The following is a 21,473-nucleotide window of genomic DNA, read 5'->3' on the forward strand; positions in this document are numbered from 1 at the left end:
CTCGAGTCGATCGCACTCGTGTTGCCGTCCTGATCTACGGGCCGATCAGCCTTCCTCTCCAGTGTTCTCCCTAGGGCCTTTTAGCTGGGCGGTCCGCCCAGCTGTCATCTGCCGCTGCTGAATATTAAACCCCCCCCAAAAAAAAAACCGGCTTGGAGATTTCAGCCCCTAGCGAACTTATGCTCCGGGCTCTAACGTGTGCGTACAGGCTTCTCTTCTCTTCCCTCCGAAACCGGAAGTTATGTCCGGGGAGGGGGGGGGGGAGAAGGGAAGCCTGCACGCACATGTTGAGAGCCCTGAAGCAAGCGTTTGCTACGGGCTAATACGGGAGACAGGTTAGTGAAGCATTTGTTCTTGTTCCTGCCGGGTCCTGCCTACTTTCTGTTTCCGCGAAGGCAGGACCCGGCAGCATTTCCCCCAATAGGTTGATCACGATCTTGGGTTGATCAGCCTTCCTCTTCCCGACGGCAGAATTGACGTCGGGGAGAGGAATGCTGGTTGGCCGAAGCAGGGAGAGCTTGGGGCCTGTTATTGGTGGCGTTTGGGTCCTGGTCCCCGATAGTAATGGCAGTGGCAGTGGCTTGGGGGAGGGCAGGGAGAAAGAAAGAAAAAGGGCAGGCAGGGAGACAGAAGGAAAGAAGAGAAACAGAAAAAAATGAAAGGGAGGCAGAGAGAAAGAAAGGGCAGGGAAGAGGAAGGAAAAGTTGGGGGGAAGGAATGAGGTCTGAAGGAGAAGAAGCATACAGGCTAAAAGAAGGGAAGAAAGATTGTATGCACAGTCAGAAGAAGAAAGTGCAACCAGAGACTCATGAAATCACCAGACAAGGTAGGGAAAATGATTTTATTTTAAATTTAGTGATCAAAATGTGTCTGAATTTATATCTGCTGTCTATATTTTACACTAAGGTCCCCTTTTACTAAACCGCAATAGAGGTTTTTAGCGCAGGGAGCCTATGAGTGTCGAGAGCAGCGCTGGGCATTCAGCGCAGCTCCCTGCGCTAAAAACTGCTATCGTGGTTTAGTAAAAAGGGAGGGGGTATATTTGTCTATTTTTGTATGGTTGTTACTGAGGTGATAGTGCTTAGAGTCATCTGCTTTGACCTCTTTGAAAAACCCTGGAATAGGAATGATGATTAACATTTTCTATGCATACAGTGTGCTTTGTGTTTTTTTTTAATTTTATTGTTGGTAGATCATTTTGACTTGGTCATTTAAAAAGTAGCTCGCAAGCCCAAAAAGTGTGGGCACCCCTGACTTAAACAATGCTCACAACTCATTACTTAAATTTATTAACATTCACAATTCCCAATGCGGCAATCCCCCAAGCCCCATTTCCCCATGAGCTATTCATTAACGAACGTAGCTCCTCCATCTTATCAACCCCCCCTTCAACTTCAGCCATAAGATGACCTACGGTATCGTCAGGTCATTCCCCCTCCCCCCACCCATCTCATGGCGGTGCCGCCCATGAGTTTTCCATTTCAATTCCCCCTTCAAAATATATTAATTCAATCCCCCAGCCACATTTCATAATATTTTTTCCCCATTCGGCCCCAACTCCCACAGTCAAGCTGCGACCACCCTCCCCCCCCCCAACCCATATACCCAGAACTTCACAAAGATTCTCCCCAAACCCCATCTCCAACAATCCCCCATTATCCTCCAATAGGGGTGGGTGGGTAGGAAACTTCTTTCCCACCACCACCACCAAACCAACCACCCGCCTCCCTCTAATTCCCAAAATGACTATCCCGCCCAAACTCCTCACACACTCTCCTCCAATCATCCTTCCCCCTCTTTCAACCAATCATACTTCTTTCTTCTCCAAGTACCCTCACAACTCCTAATAAACACCCAATCCCCTTTCCCCTTTTTTTTTTAAACCTCTAAATCTTACTCCATCCAATCTCCTCCCCCTCCCCCTCCCCCTTTCCTCACCTAATTCCTAAAGTCTTCCGATGACTAGCTCATCAAATGTTATTGTCCCACCAGTCTAAACTAGTGGGATCCTTTTAATGCCAATTCCTGTCAATTAAGAGGTGTTAATTGCCTGTTATTGGAACCGATTGGCTTGTTAAGTTCATGCACAAATCAGCTGTTCACACCAATTTGTGCGTGCAACTTATGACACTATATGCAGAATTTGGGCCATAATGAATAATAATTAGAAAATATAACTATACAGATTTTCAGGTAGCCAAAACTTTTTCCCTAGAACACCACTTTTTTTCTCTCGATTTCACAGGTTACTGTTAAGATGGATGCAGTTCAGAAAATCTGTAGTCCAGCTTTGTCAGGAAAGATTACTCAGCAGCACGTAACTGTTCCAGGAAACTCTGCAGTGCCCATATATTTTGCTGTCATTCCAATGGGAGTTGGAGAAATTCCAATTTATGTCAGTGCCTGGAATTCTGAAGGGCCCATTGACAGTATAATGAGAATGCTCAATGTTGTGGTAAGTCCAGTTAACTATAGATATCATTCCTAACCACTCGGAACTGTATTTTAAGCATTATGCATGACTCTTAGATTGACTTAGGTAGCCAGAATTCTCTTAATAAGAATAACATTACTGCCGCCTGCCATCGGGATGCATGTTTTCGAGAATCAGGCCCTAACTGCACAAGTGATAGTACGTGGTAAATATTGGGGGCAATTTCTCCAAGTGGGTTAGCTTTGCGCTTACCATGACAGGAATGAACCTCACCTGAAACCAGGGCATTTAGAGTATAATCTTGGGGTTGTCTGGGATCTAAGAACATAAGATTTGCAGCTGCTGGGTCAGACCAGTGGTCTATCGTGCCCAGCAGTCCGCCCACACGGTGGCCCTTAGGTCAAAGACCAGTGCCCTATTTGAGTCTAGCCTTACTTGCATATGTTCTGTTCCAGTAGGAACTTATCCAACCTTGTCTTGAATCCTTGAAAGGCGCTTTCCCATAAGAATCGCCATACTGGGACAGACCGAAGGTCCATCAAGCCCAGTATCCTGTTTCCAACAGTGGCCAATAATGTCGGTTGCTGAATCTCGTGCCCAACTTTGGGTGTGAAGACTTACACCAACTGAAATCAGGTGTAAATCCTGGTGCACGAGCTAGGTGTGTATTCATGCTGGTCTATAATACTGCATTTAATTTTGTGGAAAGCCCCAGACCCACCCATGCCCCTCCCATGGGAATGTCCCATTTGCAGTTGCAAGCAAATACACTTAACTGCTATCCTATAACTGGGCACACAAGTTTCAAGTTTATTAAAATTTTTGATTAATCGCTTAATCTTGCTTCAAAGCGATGTACATACATAAAAGAAAATATTTAAATTACAATTTTAAAATAAAATTACAATTTTAAAATTAAAAATAAAACATTAATTAATATATATTTAACCATTAAAATAAAAAGAACTATATACGAACTAACAAACATGAGTAAAGAGGAAAAGGGGAAATGAACTACAATTTATAATAGAAAAGAAGGTCGGGAAAAACATAAGGATGGGAGTTCAAAAGAATTGTCGAAAAACAGCATTATTGAATTCTAGGGAAAAACTTGTTAATCAAAAGCATCTTTAAAAAGGAATGTTTTTAAGTTAATCCATGCTGATCTGCTGTTTCGGCGCCTTACAGCTGTTGGAACATGCTTCTGCACTGAAATTTGGGCACGGAATTAGCACCTAACTTTAAATGCCATGTATAAAATTTCCCCATTTATGAGTATAAAATTGTCCATTCCAAAATCCCACAATTTTGAATAATACTCTCTCTCTCTCTCTTTTTTTTTTTTTTTTTTAATAGTTGTGTATTATTCAAAACTGCTGAGAAATGATAGACCTGATACTAAAAAATGTTTTATGCCATTGAATTTTATGGATGTACATTCATTACTTAATATACCTAAAACACCTAATACTAACTCTCTGACAGGTAATGATTTAGCACTATATTTTAGAAAGATCCTCTAGAAAGCATGACTTGATATTGTGTGACAGCATGCTTGCAAAAAGTGCATTGCACTTGGATAATATCCGTTGCTTGTATCTGTTAACACACAAAATGCTGCACTTTAAAGTGAGAGGAAGCTATTTTTGTGTCTTCTTGTACAGAGTGAAGGCATCCTACGAACAACCAACATCCAAAAATATTTGAGCAATGGTGAGAATGAAGTTTTAGCTTTTCAAGTAGTAATGGGGGTGGGGGGAGGGAGCACAATCCTAAACTTGAGTTTCACTCAGTGACATAGTAAGGGGGGTGCAGGGGTGTGAGGTCCGCCCTGGGCATAGCCTTCCTAAGGGCGCGGCGTCACCCCTAATCCTCTCCACCACCACCCCGCTCGCTCACTCCCCCTCTCCTCTTCTTGCCGCGTGCACCCCTTGCTTTCCCCCCATACCTTTTTTGGTACTCTCTCTGACATCACTTCCGGGACCCGTGCCTAGGAAGTGACATCAAGGGTGCGACGACACCGACAAATCTATTGAATTTACCGTGTCCTTAGTTATTTTACAAAAGGTTCCTCTTTCTACGGAGCTCACCTATGCATAATTGGACTTCAAACTGTTAACCGATATTCTATGACTGTATTAAAATGTGGATGTTGTTTAGCAAAAACTCAAAAGAACATAATAATCTCAGACATCTATTTTTGTTTTTCCCAATAGGACGACATGAACTTATCAACTTAACCAAGCCTTCTAATATGATTCCTGATACTGATGCACATGTACTTATGAGCCTCAAAGGTTGCAAAACTCACTTGTCACTACTGCTTCTTTTTCCTAGAGTTTGGCTTTGCTGCCACCCCCTTATATTGCTTTATATGGAATTATTTCTAACATTAAAAAAAAAAAGATAGAGAAAAATGATTACATTGTTGTTTTCATAAGTGACTAAATTCTCTGTACATTCAGAAGTGGTCAAAAAATTAATCCTAGGAATGTGGTATGCATGCATCCTGAGTCTGGCCACTAGATGTCAGCATTGGGTAATAGCAAAAACTCTTTCCTTTCTTCTCCCATCACATAATTGCTGTGAATACTGAATGAACCTCTTAATAAAGGCAGTTATATAGGGTTACCACATAGCTCCAGAAAAGGAGGACAGATTGAGACATCCAGGTTTTATTTCCATTGAAAGCAATAGAAGTAAGGAGGACAGATTGAGACATCTGGGTTTTACTTCCACTGAAAGCAATGTAAGTAAAACCCGGATATTTCAATCCTTCTTTTTCTGGAGCCATATGGTAACCCTAGACCTATCACTAAAAGTGATGGAGGTTGCAGCCTTAACTGAAAGTATCACCTGCCTTTAGGCTACAGCCAAAGAAGGGCCTACATACACTGTCCTTTGCTTTAATTATTCCCATTTGTCCTTGAACCACGAGACTACCGAACCTTCTTTAGTCTTCTAGTTAGATTTTAGGGTCACCACCACAACTCAGATCTCTCTGGGTAGAACTGGCCATTTATTTTATTCAGGAAGTTTGTGGAATGGAAACTGTTGTAATCTTTATTTTCTTTGTATGATTAAAAATTTCAATGCAAGCATTTCATCAGCATACACTTGTTACCTTTTTAGGTGATGTGATGGGTGAATCCATTGAAAATTGTCTTAGCTTAGACACAATTGATAATTTCATTCGAGTGCCCATTGGCTGTGGTGAACAAACAATGGTGAAGATGGCTCCAGCAATTTATGCCATTGAATATCTTGATGTAAGTGAACAGTGGCCGCAGCTGAAACAGGACAGAAAAGATGAAGCCATTAAAATGATTGACAGAGGTAGGTTAAGGAACTCTAGCACTTTTCATTTGCCTCCATGCTAATCGGATATATGGCTCCTTTTACAAAGCTGCGCTAGCGTTTTTATCGCACGCACCGGATTAGCATGTGCTAGCCGGATATCTACCACCTGCTCAAAAGGAGGCGTGCGGCAATTTAGCATGCGCTATTTCATGCGTTAAGGCCCTAGCGTGGCTTTGTAAAAGGAGCCCATAATGTTTCTATCATTTATTTATTTTATTTAAAATTATTTATAACCCGCCTATCCACAAATCTAGGCGAGAAACAAAATATCATGCAAAATAAGCTAAAAACAAACACAAATCACCAAAACAAACACAACATAAAAAAAGGGAAATCAAGCATTCTCAAGACTCGAACCGAAAAAGCGCTAAAACAGCAAAGTTTTCACTCCTTTTGTAAAATACAAAAGCATGTTAGTTTGGCACAAAGATAAAGGAAGGGCATTCCAAAGCATCGTGCCCTGGCAGAAAGCATCGACTTGCGGTTCCTCGTAAGACGCGCCACTGCTAATGACGGAACTTCTAAACAGATTTTGTTGGAAGACCGTAACTCATGTGAAGGATAGTGCTACTGCAACCGAGAACAAACACTTGACAGACAGTTGAACTGAAGCACCTTAAATATCAAACAAAGAACTTTAAACTCGACCCACATGCCAATTGGAAGCCAATGGAGTTCACAAAGTATCGGTGTGATGTGATCTAATTTTGAGGCATGAACAGCAAGACATTTTGTTGCATTTTGTGCCAGCTACAACACCTGCAAAACACATTTGGACCAACCCAAATAAATGGAGTTACAATAATCAAGCATAGGGGTTATCGACAACGTGATGACCGAGCGAAAATTATCATCAGAGAGATAGTCACGCAGCCTCCGTATTAAACGCAGCTTTAAAAACATGCCAGAAATCACAGTCTTAATCTTGGCCTTTTAGTTGATATTCAGAGCCAGTAAGAACTCCTTCCCCTCCCCCAACTTGTGATATAAAACAGTTTGGCCTCTGATCAACCCATGAAGATGAAATTTTCCACATAAAACAGTCAATTGCTTTTTTCTTTATGGGATATTTGAAAATACTGTTGACATTTTGTCTTTATATGTATTAAAAACCAATACGATAATCTTATTGCACACTGTCTTGAGTAAATTTCTTCAAAAAGGTGGTAAATAAATCTTAATGAATGAACAAATTAACCATTTAATTGCATGCCATGTAAATAGGAAAAAAAATTTCTGATATTGTGTATGTGGTCTATTTTTAATAGCTTTTCTAAGTAGTGCGTCAACTGCAATTTGAAAGTGTCATTGTGAACCTATAGGTCAATGTCCAGCAGGTGGCAGTCAGTGTTTCTTTAAGTGCTCACCTCTGCTGATTAAATCAGGCCTGGCTATTCAATTCTGAGTTATATCTGGGCACCAGCACTGACTATCCACATCTTCAGTGAATCCGTAAGTTAGGCAGATGCCAGATAATATTCAGTGCCAATACTCACATTCCTGATTGGGCAAAGATAGGACTCACTGGTGCCCACATAACCTCTGGTTCCACACTGACTTTGTCCCAATACCACTCCGGCATTGCCCAGGGGTGCTGAGAACCGATATTAGCAACACTAACCAGTTAAGTGCCATTGAATATTAGCAGCTAGCCAGTTTAGTGAGGTTTAAACAGGCAGAAGCCTCTCCTGTCAGCTTAAATCACACTGAATATTGATAGGGTTACTATATGACTCCAGAAAAAGGAGGAAGGCTTGAGATATTGTTTATCTCATATCACTGACCTAAGCGGTTTACAATGCAACAATTGATTAAAGAAAGGAACTCCATTGAAGACAGGATAGATATCCAGGTTTTACTTCCATTGAAAGCAACGGAAGTAAAACCAGGATGTCGCAATCTGTCATCCTTTTTCTACATATCAAATGAACACATCTCTTAAATAGCAATACTTTTAAAAAGATGGTAGGATTAGCTCAGAGATACGGAGGGGTAATGAGATGGAAAAAAGTCCCCCAACTATCTCACCACCCAATCATTGCTTAGTCCTCCACACTTTTTAGCTTTTTGGGGGGAGGGGGGGTTGTTTATGAAAAAACTACTGTAAAATTCAAAATCACTTCAATAGATATACTGTAAATTGTGAAAAAAGCACTTAGCTATAAACTGACCATTTTAGTAGCATTCCTCTTGACCGACTCCATCCACTTTATATCTTTTTGAAGGTGCAGTGTCCAGAATTGTACACAATATTCTAAATGAAGTCTCACCGGAGTCTTATACAGAGACATCAATACCTCCTTTTTCCTACTGGCAATACCTCTCTCTATGCACCCTAGCATCCTTCTAGCTTTCACTTGTTTGGCCACCTTAAGATCATCTTTTCATCAAAAGGCAGTTCCAAGTTGGCTCTAAGGGGTTCGGCATGCCTCTTGGAGTATGACCCTTGGTGACATCTTGCGGCTATACACCGCAAAACTTGCTGTTCTTTGTGCACCTGGAAGGGTTCCATTCTGATGACATCAGCGAGACCTCAGTATTCTCTAACAATGTCACCCAACAGAACTCCAATTGCACAGCTATGGGTACTCTCCGTTCCTCCCATGTGTACAGTTTTAAAGAGCCTCATGTTTTCAAAACAGTAGGGTTGACTGTATAGCATGTGATAGATCAGAAGTAAAAATATCATACTAGTACACGTAGAAAGTACAGTACTGCTACATATGATGCACTAATACATTGATTTACAATTTTACCTAGGTTATGCCAGAATGCTAACATTTCAAAATACAGATGGCTCCTTTGCGATATACAGAGGTCGTCCAGGCAGTGTATGGTATGTAGACCTTTCATATCATCACTTTAACAGTTCTTCTCATTGATATCTCAATATTTAATTTCATTCTAAATATTTAATTTCTGAAAAGATTCTACATATTATGAAAAATGGTGACAAGGAGATATTTAGAGAATATTTTTTATTAATGTGCATTGAGGCGATAATGCACAATTTTTGCTTCTTAATCCCCCCTCTTTTCCAAAGCCCGATAGCGCAGGCCAATGTAGTAAATGCTCCAATGCCCATAAGGATTGACTAGACATTGGAGCATTTGCCACACGGCTTATAAAAGAGGCCCAATGTGTGTTAAACTGCAAACAATGTGTTATTGTACTGCATGCAATGCAACTTATTCAATGCAGCTTGCATTGAACTCTGCTAAAAAAAAAAACAACTCTGCCAAAAAATCTTCAAATTTATTTATTTATTATTCAATTTTATATATCGTTCTCCCAGCGGAGCTCAGGACAGTTTGCATGATTTTATTCAGGCACTCAAGTACTTTTCCCTGTCTATCCTGGAAGTAATTTATAGAAATAAAACAAATCGTTTGTGACATACTTTACAGTTCTTGGGGGGGGACACCACCGTATCCCAACACACTAACAACCAATGGTATATAGAATTTAGGCATATATATGCATTCCCTTCATATATGGGAAATACACATGTAGATTCCGATTCTGCCCAAGCCCTAAATAAACCATGCTCTCTTTCCATCTGTATGTAGTGTATATTTACATGTATAAATGCCAATATTTACACGTGATACACACAAAATAGATGCAAAATTCTGCAGTAATGTGCACAACAGCCACCAAGAAGTAGAATAGTCCAAGCAGAAGATATATGATTTATTAGTAAGGGAGTGCAAGATTTGCTGCCAGTCAGAAGGAAGACATTGATTTGCTCTGTGGTTTGGAAGTGCTAACTAACAGAGGTTGTGTGTCAAATTTCCATGCAGTTTTTACCCCTGATGTAGCCTGAAGGCAAAACACAACCACGTCGGGTCTTTGTTGCTAATAGATCATGTCTTCTACTTGACTAATCTGCTTCTTGATTGTTATGGCAACATTTACATGTGTAAATCATGACTATAATATAATAACCATCTTAGACAAGAATGGATTATCTAATTCATTTCAGTTAACAATCTAACCATATGTAACATACTCACCATTCTGAATATCAGTGGTTCCAAAACCTGTCCTGGCCGACTATCAGGACAGGTTTTGGAACCACTGATATTCAGATTTTCAGGATATCCTTGATAAATATACATGAGAGAAAGTTGCATGCAGTGGAGATAGTACATGCAAATCTCTCTCATAAATATTCATTTTAGATATCTTGAAAAGTTGATTGTCAGTAATCCCCCAGGACCTAGGACAGGCTTGAGAACCAGTGTTATAAATGCTTCCCAAATATGCAAGAGCTTAGATCCTAAAAAAAAAACCCCTATAATCCAGAACTGGAGTTTTTCTACAGTCATTTGGAAGTACTTGTAACCATACAGTATATAATGACTACTACTATCCATTCATTCGTTTATGACACTCAGATATTCTGTAGGCCAGTCCTCGCCATACTTCCCTGTTTTTCATGGCTTCTTTCAATTGCTTGATGCTCATTCCCGTGTCATTCTTGATGGTATCCAGTCAACTGGCCTTTGGTCTCCCCTGCTTCCTTTTACCACTAGCTATTCTGAGTAGCACCTCCTTGTCTAGTGAATTCGCCCTCATCACATGTCTAAAATAGGTCAGTTTCTGTCTGGTAATCTTGCCTTCTAGAACAGATAATACTATTTCACCCTATCAATTCTCATCTGAGAGTACAACAATGAATCTAATTGATCAATATTATATTTTAAAAATTATGTCAGGTTTTCAGGTTCACAATGACATCTCAGCCCACAGTACCTACAACATACTCAAGATTTTATTTTTTGTATTGTATAAACTTAATAACATCAGGAAAGATACTGTAAACTCCTACCTGCCCTCACAACTGTACCTACAAGACAGTGAGCACTGGCAAATCATCTTTATCACAGTAGCTAGCAGAGCCAGGTTTAGGGGTGGGGAAGCAACTTGGGCAATTGCCCTGGCCAATGTTCCCTGTAAGCTGTGCAGGAGTCTTCTCCTTACATTCCTGCCAACGATGGTGCTGTTTCAATATCGCTTTCAATACCAAAGGGCATGCATGTTCTGCAAAATTCCAGAGGACCTGCCTGCCCCTAGTGATTGAAAAAAACAATAGTGAATCATCACCCCCTACTGCAGTGGTCTTTAGCGTGCAGCCCACAAAGTCCTCCAATGTGGCCTTCAAACAGTTGACAAATGCTCTTCAACTGCACAGAATCTCTTAAGTGTGTTAACTCAGGTATCTCATTTATAGAATTTGCTAATGTTGACAATCCAAAATAAAGTGAGTTTTTAAAATATATCCTTGAAGTGTTTGTTGTAGAATCAATATTAGTTTTAATTTGTAATGTTTAATGCCCAGTCTGAACAAGCAGGTCAAGACAGTTTACAAAATTAGTAGATTGTGCAAGCTTGAAATCTTTTGGTGGCCCTCAGAGCTGTCTTGTATTCGCACTGTGGCCTTTTACATGAAAAAGGTTGGAGACCGCTGGATTAATATTTATATTTTCAATCCTTTCATTTAGTTGGTTAGTTAGTAAAAAACAGTCCCTACTGACAGGAATGCAGCTGGAAGACTCCTGCACAGCTTAGATAGAACATTGCCCGCGACCCATGCCCGTGAGAAGGAGCCCTAAGCTTGCCTGAAGATGAAGGGGGCATACCATTGGGCCTAGTAGGTAGGGTAAAAATCAGCCATCTTAGAATGACTAATTTTCCAGTGGTCCATTGGCTAGAATAAATTTATATCTTGGCTGTCTCTCAACTGTGATATTAAAGCTTTTCCTGCAGAAAAAACTATTTTGCTGTCCTAACCTATTTATCTGGATACTGGCACTGAATATCTACAATACTCAGACAACTGGAATATACTGGAATATTCAGCACTGGTATCTGGCAACTGATGTGCTGAATATCTGAGTATAGCAATGCCAACAATGGAGTTTAAATATTGACGAGATTGTGTTCATGGTTCTGCAATCCCTCTCTTAACCTATTCCCATCCCTCAATATGGGAAATTTTCAAAGTGAACTTATGCGCATAAGAACATTGCAACAGGAACGGAAGTGGGGGAAAAATAAGAGTGTTGCAGCTTTTGTATGTAAAAACCTGCAGATCTGTGTAGGTTGTTACAAAGTTCCCCCGCAAAATATCTTATTTTATTTATTTAAGCTCATTTTAAATCCACATAAATCAAATGTTTTTGCTTATTCTTTTTTAGGCTAACTGCATTTGTTGCAAAAGTGTTCACAAAATGCATGGGATACATAAATGTTGAAGTCAGATACATCCATAATGCCGTTGCTTTTCTAATCCAAAATCAACAAGAGGACGGCTCATTTCATGACCCTAATCCTGTTCTCGATAGACAAATGCAGGTAAGAGTAAACATTGTTAAAATGTTGATATAAAGCGATGTTGCTCACCTATAACAGGAATTTTTCTTAGCACGATTGATAAGGCATTCTAGCTGGTAGCACCAGAAAGGACTTCTTTCTGAGCTGAGAACCTTAGTGTAAAATTCTGAGCATAAGTGGTCCTTCCCATTCATAGCAAGCTTCTCAACTACTCAGCTCCAAATCTCAAAAGAGTATGGCACCTCTCATAAGAACATAAGAATAGCCTTACTGGGTCAGACCAATGGTCCATCTAGCCTAGTATCTTTGCTTCCACAGTGGCCAAATCCAGGTCACAAATACTTGTCAAAAACCCGAATAGTAGCAACATTCTATGTTACCAATCCCAGGGCAATCAGTAGCATCCCTATGTCGGTCTCATTAGCAGACTGATGGACATTTCCTCCAGGAACTTGTTCAAACCTTTTTTAAACCCATCCACATTATCTGCCGTTTCCATATCTTCTGCCAACAATTTCTAAAGCTATTTGAGTGAAAAATATTTCCTCCTATTGGTTTTAAAAGTATTTCTGTGTAACTTCATTAAGTTTACACTAGTTTTTGTAATTTTTGATGGAGTAAAAAATTGATTCACTCATACCCTTTCTACAGCACTCATGATTTTGTAGACTTAATCATATCTCCCCTCAGCTGCCTCTTTTCCAAGCTGAAGAGCCCTAACCTCTTTAGTTTGTGCACATACAAGAGAAGTTCCATCTCCTTTATCATCTTGGTTACAATTTTTTTAACCTTTTCTAATTCCAAATACAGCAACCAGATTTGAATGCAATATTCAAATTGAGGTTGCATCACAGAGCAATACTGTGGCAGATAAAGGCCTAATGGCCCATCCAGTTTTCCCATCCTCCAGCATCCACTATTTCCTCCTATTCCTAAGAGATTCCATGTGCATGTCCCACACTTTCTTGAATTCAGACAGTCTTTGCCTCCATCACCTCTACCAGGAGACTATTCCATGCATCTTCTGCCCTTTCTGTAAAAAAGGTATTTCCTTAGATTAATCCTGAGTCTATCACCTCTTAACTTCATCTTATGGCCTCTCATTCCAGAGTTTCCTTTCAAATGAAAGAGATGCCTCATGAGCATTTATCCCACATAGGTATTTAAACATCTCAATCATATCTTCCCTCTCTTGCCTTTCCTGCATAGTATACATATTGAGTTCTTTAAGTCTGTCCCCATATGCCTTATGATGACCACCAACCATTTTTGTAGCCTTTCTCTGGACCAACTCCATTCTGTTTATATCTTTTTCAAGCTGCGGTCTCCAGAATTGTACACAATGTTCTAAATGAGGTCTCACCAAAGTCTTATACAGGGGCATGAATACCTCCTTTTTCCCATACCTCTCCCTAGGCACCTTAGCATCCTTCTAACTTTCACTGTCACCTTTTCAACCTGTTTGGCCACTTTAAGATCATCACATATTATCACACCCAGGTCCCACTTCTCTTTTATGAACAAAAGTTCTTCACCCCCTAAACTGTACCGTTCCCTCTTTCTAATTCGGCATCAGAACCATATGCATAGAATTTTGGTGTGCTCCAGGGCTTTGTACTATCACCCATGTTGTTCAATCTTTTCCTGGCTCCACTTTTGACAATCGCACAGTAAATCGGTTTCACTGTCTTCACATACGCAGACAATATTCAATTGCTTCACCTAATTCAAACTCAGAACACTAACAACATTCATGAAATCAACCAAAAACTTGATATAATTAATAAGTGGCTTACTGAAATCCTGCTCTCTTTAAACATAGATATAACCAAAACCCTTCTATTCTTGACAAGAATTAACAAATCTTTGAAAGCTCCAATCTGTATTAGATCAAGTCCAATCAAATTTGACACAAATATTAAACTTCTAGGTGTCATCCTTGATGATAAACTTTCCTTTAACAAATCAGTTCAGTTGTTCACAAATGCTTTTTCAAACTTAAAATGATCCGCTCTTTATACTCTCTTTTGGACATCAAATCCTTCACCATCCTCATTCATTCATTAGTGATTTCTCATTTAGACTATTGCAATTCATTTTTTCAGGGTATTACCCAGAAGGAAATCCAAAGGCTTCAAATTATACAAAATATGGCTATAAAAATCATTTACAAAGCCAAACAATATGACCATGTTACACTTCTTTTAAAGGATGCCCATTGGCTGCATGTTGCATACCGGATTACGTTTAAAATTTTATTTCTTACTTTTCAGGTAAAAGCCAACCATTCTCCAGCACTTATCGATAGATTCTTAATGTTGCATACTTCCTCAAGGTTACTTCGATCCGCACAACAAAATCTCTCAATTCCCTCCATTCGCCATATAGTTTATGACACTCCTCGTAAAACTATCTTTTCAGTTGTAGCACTTACACTGTGGAATTCCCTTCCCATTGATCTTAGACAAGAAAACTATGCCTCGAAATTTAAATCAGGTCTTAAAACTTGTTTGTTTAAAAATTCTTTTGAAACCTAAGCCAAGATATTACCATCAGGAATTTTTTTCAGGTTTCTCTCTTTTCCACTTTATCCCTCCTTCTTGGTTTGTTCCTTTCCCATGCTCTTTATATTTTTTTTTCCAATATTATGTATCCCTTTTACCAACTTCCCTTTTGTTTCCAGTGTAATCTGCCCAATATTTCAATATTTTGGGTTTATTTCCCTTTAAATTTATATTTTGTAAAACTTTTATATAAACCACTTAGATTTTATAATAGGCGTTATATCAAAATAAAATAAACTTGAAACTTGTTTTTGCAGCCCAAATGCATGACCTTGCATTTTTTTGCATTAAATCTTAGCTACCAAATTTCAGACCATTCTTCAAGCTTTGCTAGGTCCTTCCTCATGTTATTCACAGCAACAAGAGTGTCTACTCTATTGCAGATTTTGGTATCATCCGCAAAGAGGCAAATCTTATCTGACAGAATTTCAGCAATACCGTTTACAAAAATGTTAAAAAGAACAGGCCCAAGAACCAAAACCTGAGGCACACCACTAGTAACACACCTTTCCTCAGAGCAATCTCCATTGACCGCTACCCTCTGTCTCCTTCCACTCAACTAGATCCTGACCCAGTCATCTTGTTTATCTTGTTTTTGATGGGGATCTTTAGAATTGAACACGGTACACTAAATGGGGCTAAATAGGGCTTCACTAGAGACTTATACAGAGGCACTGTCACCTCTTTTTACTTGCTGGACATTCTTCTCCTTAAGCACCCAAGCTTCCTTTTGAGTTTTGCCATCACTTTTTCTGTTTGATCACCTCCAAATTCTGTTCCTTTTTCATGCACAGAAGTACTTCACCTCCTATACTGTACCTTTCCCTCAGGTTCTTGCAGCCCAGATGCATTTTTTTTAGCATTAAATCCTAGTTTCCAAATTCTGAACTATTCTTCAAGCTTTGCTAGATCTCTCCTCACACTATCATAGGTGTCTGTTCTATTGCAGATTTTGGTATCATCTAGATAGCCCTTCTGCAATATCACTTGCAATATCTCTGGAACATAGGCACAACATTTGGCTGGTATAAGTGCTGATAACCAAACAGCTATTCATGAATTTACCTGATTATAAAGTAAATTAATAGAGTATGTTCCAATCAGGCACTCTCTGGGCTCCTAAATATACAAGTAGATGCACTGTCATAAAATTAATTCCTATATGAATAATTTGAATGAATAAAATGTGAAAAAATACTAAAATGGAATATAAATGTATGCGTATTAAACACTTACTTTTGCTTAACTTTAGGGTGGAGTTGGATTGTCAGACAAAAATTTGTCGCTAACAGCCTTCGTAACAATATCATTGCAGTATTCCAAACAAACATATAACTCTGATAAGAATAAACATGTGGTAAGTCATATTTTTTTGGGGGGGGGAGGGTTCAGTGCATATCTCATTTAACAGCACATGGAGAGAGTTTAAAATGTGGAAAATAAATTTTAATGATAAACTGTAAAATAATACATTTGGGATTCCAATAATTGTTAGTCACACTTATTCAGAAGAATAAGGCCTAACTAACAACTGTCAAAAAAGAAGGACCATAAGATAGTTAGTCAGTGCTGTAATGCCTATTGGTATGCTTGGTTAAAAATTAGAGGTGTCATTAACAAAAAAGAAGATTGCTTTTGGTGAGACTCCTTTCTGTATGTCTCACTCCTTTTAATTCCATCACTATTTGCCACCAGCATCTTATCTTGGAGTACATTGCAGGCATCCACCACCCTTTATATGATAAAATGTTTCCCGATGTTGTTCTTAAGCCTGCCTCCAAGGGATCAAGATGTGAAACTCCAAGGAGTTAGAATGGGGGACCTGTATGTTGCCTTTTTGTGGCTTTGGCATTTCAAAGCTTACTTTCAAAGCAGTGGGCACTGGAGGATTAAGTCGCTTGCTCAGGGACACAAGGATCAGCACTACAATTTGATCTCACAACCTCTGGGTGCAGAGGTAAAAGCTCAACCAGTGAGCCACAGCCCTTCCCAGGAGCAAATTCAAGAAGATTACGGAGACACCTAAAGTTATACATTCTTTTGCAACTCTAACCAGAACTTATTGGTGGCAGTGGATGGTCTTAAGGTGGTGTACTTCAACCCAACAGAAATGCTCCAGTTGCAAATGACCACAAATTTGCTATTTGACAGACAAGGGGCCCCAGTTCACCTTAAAGGTTTTGTGGATTTAATGAGACTATCCTTCCTGCACACTTACAGAGAAATGATCAAATGGAAACAACCAACTTGACTGGAGGATATTTCTGTAACTATAACAAACACAACTGGCATGAACTACTGCCATCATAGTAATATAGTAAATGATTACATTACATTACATTAGAGATTTCTATTCCGCCATTGCCTTGCGGTTCAAGGCGGATTACAAAAGAATTACTAAAAACATATTACAAGAAGATATCTGGTAATTTCTAGAGGAGATAAAGAGTAGATGAGGTTGCTTTGGGGAATCAGGCAAGTATTAGGAAGTGGTATTGGGAAGTGGGAAGGAGCTAGCGGTATTAAATCTTTTGCAGGAATTTCTTGAAAAGTAGAGTCTTTATTTCTTTTCTGAATGTTTTGTAGTCTGGGGTCATAATTAGTAGATTGGAAATTTGGCAGATAAATGCATGTGAACAACCAAACTACTGTTCTGTAGCCATATATCCAGCGCTGCTACAGTCAGATCTCTCTCAGCAGACATGAGGTATTTATTTATTTAAAAAATTTGTATCCTGCTTATCAGCTAAGCGGGTAGCGGTCGGTGCATACACAAAAGTAACAAACATTACATATCCATTAATACATTAGCAAATAAAACACTTATTAAAACCTACCATCTTATCTTCAAATCACACAGGAGTGCTCTATTAGGTACTAGAATCCAAACGATCAAGTAAGGAAGACTCTCACAAATTTGGGAGGTCTTTAACAATTTCTTGAAAGATTTAACATCTGTACATACTCTTAACGACCCTTTCATTGAGTTCCAAAGTCTTGGTCCCACCACCGATACAGCAGCTATACTGGTTTTTTTAAAATAATGTACTTCCTGATTCTTTTCTTCAATTAATCTCATAGTTAAATCCAACCGTAAATTTCGATTTGGTATATTCAACAGAGAGTTAAACCTTAGCCTACCCAACACAACATACAGACAAGTCCTTATAATTTTCTGAAGTATTTTTTATTGAGCAAATGAAGTAGATTTACTCACAATTGGTGAATCTCCTAGATGCAGCAGCTGGAGAATAAGTTGTAGATTTGAAGGGTGGGCAGAGATGAAGAAAGGAGGGTGCTCCAAGCTTCAGAATGTTTTAGAGTTGAAAGTACATTAGATAGATTTTGAGCCCACCAGGACAGACAAAGAAAAATGCTTGAGTACCTGAATAAATTCATGTAAACTGTTCATGTAAGCTCTCCTGGGAGAACGGTATAGAAAAGTGAATAAATAAAGGCTGAATTATTCTTGCATGTGGCTGGGCAATTTAAGGTAAAAACACAGGTGCTTTTCTGCTGGGAATGCAGTCAAGTGCTAAGGAGGAGCAATGTGTGACTATTGGGACAAAAGAATGTCAGGGAGAAGCACCCAAGACATGCCCACAGGCTGGAGGGGAGGGGGGGGGGCGGTGCAGTGAGGAGAAGCCAATAGAGATGCAGCTTGTCCACAGGTAACAGGGAGCAGACCAGGAAGTACAGCAGTAACAAAGGACTCAAGCTTAGGGGACAGGAAGAGGGAGGGGGGGTCTTAGGAGTGAGACCACTAGAACAAAGTTTGTACAGTACGGGGGGGGGGAGGTGCTGCGGTATGTAAGAAACTATTTTTCATATAATGCTTTGCTCACACACTAAGGCTGCAATATAAAGTCACAGGTTGAGACAGTTCATTAAACATATCTTAAACTAGTGCAAGGCTGCCGGGGGCAGAACAACTACCACCATTCTCCTCCATAAATCTAATATTCTGGCTATGTGCTAGTCTATAAAATGTGTATAGTTTTAAAGATGGGTGTAGACATGGGCGGAGCTTACAGTTATGCACATATATTATCAGCGTATCATCATTTATGTGTATTTTTTTTAAGCAGTCTAGATATGGGCATGCACACAAGTTCTATGTCTGATGTAAGTGCACGTACATGAACTATATAAGAACATAAGAAATGCCTTCACCAGATCAGACCTGGGGTCCATCCAGTCCGGTGATCCACACATGCGGAGGCTCAGCCAGGCTTACCCTGGCGAATACCTTAGTCACTCGTATCCCTCAATGCATCCTGCAAGAAGGTGTGCGTCCAGCTTTTCCTTAAATCCTAGAATGGTGGTTTCCTCCACCACCTCTTCCGGGAGAGAGTTCCAGGCGTTCACCACTCGCTGTGCGAAGCAGAACTTTCTGACATTTGTCCTGGCCAAGTCCCCTCTCAGCTTCAGTCCATGACCTCTTGTCCGAGTCACATTTGACAATGTGAATAACGTTGTTTCTTGCTCACCATCCTTTCCCCCTGCTGGTGAGTGAGCTTGCTCCATTTTATCGATTCCTTTTAGTATTTTAAAAGTCTCTATCAGATCCCCTCTCAGTCTTCTCTTCTCGAGGGTGAAGTTCTCCAAACCTTTTACTAGCTTGCCTCTGCACCCTCTTCAGCAGTGTTATATCGTTCTTCAGGTATGGAGACCAGTGTTGGACACAGTATTCCAAGTGTGGTCTGACCATCCTATATAATAAAAAGCTAACTCGCGAATGCACACTCCTATTTGCGTGCTTCCATGATCTGTAGTTCCGTGGCCGCATGAGTGCGCATGCGTGAGTCCCCAGCCTTCTTCCCAGTACCTACCTTGGCTGTCAGCAGCAGCGCCTCATCTCCTGTGGGGACCTCATGTGTGCTGTGGCCGCAGCTTGAGGCGTATGCGCAAGTTAGGTGCATTGGGCGACAGGAGCAGCGCTGGCGGTGGATGGCGGGAGGAGAGCTCATGGTCCTGCCGCCGCTGCCGCTCCTGTTCACAGCGGCCTGCACGTCGCTGACTCTCCCCCCCCTTCCTGCAACAACCACTACTGCTCCTGTTCAAAGCGTCCTGCTGAGGTTCGCGGCCGGCTGTAACAAACCTCGCAGGCCGCTCTCCACATGGTAGCACGTTCCCTCTGACGCGATCGCGTCAAAGGGAACAAGCTACTGAGGTGGATAGCGGCCTGCGAGGTTCGCTACAGCCGGCCGCGAACCTCAGCAGGCCGCTTTGAACAGGAGCGGCAGCGGTGGCAGGAACCATGGATGGAGGGAGGGGAAGAGGAAAAAGAAGGGCCATGGAGCAGGCAGGAAAGGGGGCTGTTTTGGTGGGAGGGTTGTGCTGAGTGCAGACAGCAATCATGGGGGGGGGACAGAAAGGGGCCATGGAGCAGGTAAGCATTGCAGAACAGGGGGAGAGGGAAAGGGGGCTGCTTTGGGGGGGAGAGGTGTGCTGGGGCAGACAGCAATCAGGTTGGGGAGGAACAGAAGGAGGCCATGGAGCAGGTAGGCATTGCAGAACAGGGAGAGAGGGAAAGGGGGCTGCTTTGGCAAGCAGGGGGGACAGGGAGACAGAAAGACGGACAGACAGGGGACCAGGGAGAGACACAGACACAAAGAATGACAGAAGACAGCGTCCAAGGAGAGAGAGACAAATAAAAAAAAAAACCAGACATACAGACATCTACTCTGGGCGGCGGAAGGAAGGCAGTGCGGAGCGCTGCTGGCAGTGGCTGCTGGGAGGAGATCTTCGAGCCGCAGAAGACTGTCCCCCAAAGCCCCTGCGGAGAGTCGGGCCAACCTCTCCTTCCTCACCAATGCCAAAGAAGCTGCAGCTGGGGCAGTCGGGGCCTCCCCCGCCGCGCCAAATACACCTAGGCCCTGCTCCCTCTCGCGTTCTGAGCACTCACGATTGGCTGAAGGGAGTCGTGCAGGTGCTGCAGATACAGGGGGCTGCTTTTGTTGGAGAGGTGCGCTGGGGGGCAGACAGCTTTGCTCGGAGGGGGAGGAAGACAGAAGGGGGCCTTGGAAAGATAGTCAGGGAGAGGGCTACTTTGGGGGGAGAGGTGTGCTGGAGGGCAGACAGCTTTGCTCTGCGGGGGAAGACAGAAGGGGACCATGGAGAGACAGGGAGAAGGAAAGGGAGCTGCTTTGGAGGGAGGGGTGTGCTGGGGGGCAGACAGCTTTATCTGGGGGGGAGACAGAAGGGGGCCATGGAGAGACAGGGAGAGGGGAAGGGGTATGCTGGGGGCAGACAGCTTTGCTCTGGGGGGGGGGCGGGGGAATGACACAAGGACACAGACACAAAGAATGACACACAAGAGGCCAGAGAGACAGACAGAAAGGAAGACTGACAGACAGCGTCCAAGGAGAGACAGCCAGCATCCAAGGAGAGACAGCCAGTGTCCAAGGAGAGAGAAACAAATAAACATAGACAGACAGACAGCGGCCAAGGGGAGAGAGAGAAAGAAAGAAAGACAGACACACACATCTATTCTAGCACCCGTTAATGTAACGGGCTTAAAGACTAGTGGCTCTATAAAGCGGCATTATGACCTCCCTCGATCTACTCGTGATTCCCTTCTTTATCATGCCTAACATCCTGTTTGGTTTCTTTGCTGCCGCTGCGCATTGAGCCAACGACATTGCTACACTAGTATTTTCCTTTAAAGAATAGGCTCCAAATAGGCATCCTCTAAGTGCCTAAATATAAGTTTCCCTTTATAGAATTGCCCTCCATATAACCAGCAATGTCTATTTTAAACTGAACTGACATTT

At 41.3% G+C, this 21,473-nt stretch overlaps 1 protein-coding gene across 1 annotated transcript in view; it reads left to right on the forward strand.

Annotated features, from left to right (window-relative positions):
• The window catches only part of LOC117362888 (complement C4-A-like), a 129,038-nt gene that overhangs the window by 65,157 nt on the left and 42,408 nt on the right, over positions 1–21,473 (forward strand). Inside the window, exons 21-27 of the mRNA XM_033949977.1 lie at positions 2,246–2,455; positions 4,099–4,147; positions 4,651–4,731; positions 5,567–5,770; positions 8,555–8,630; positions 11,998–12,154; positions 15,950–16,054. Coding sequence (XP_033805868.1) covers positions 2,246–2,455; positions 4,099–4,147; positions 4,651–4,731; positions 5,567–5,770; positions 8,555–8,630; positions 11,998–12,154; positions 15,950–16,054 — 882 coding nt within the window. The remainder of the gene's footprint in view (positions 1–2,245; positions 2,456–4,098; positions 4,148–4,650; positions 4,732–5,566; positions 5,771–8,554; positions 8,631–11,997; positions 12,155–15,949; positions 16,055–21,473) is intronic.

This window comes from Geotrypetes seraphini, chromosome 6 (assembly GCF_902459505.1).
Source record: "Geotrypetes seraphini chromosome 6, aGeoSer1.1, whole genome shotgun sequence".
Classification (NCBI taxonomy): Eukaryota; Metazoa; Chordata; class Amphibia; order Gymnophiona; family Dermophiidae; genus Geotrypetes; species Geotrypetes seraphini.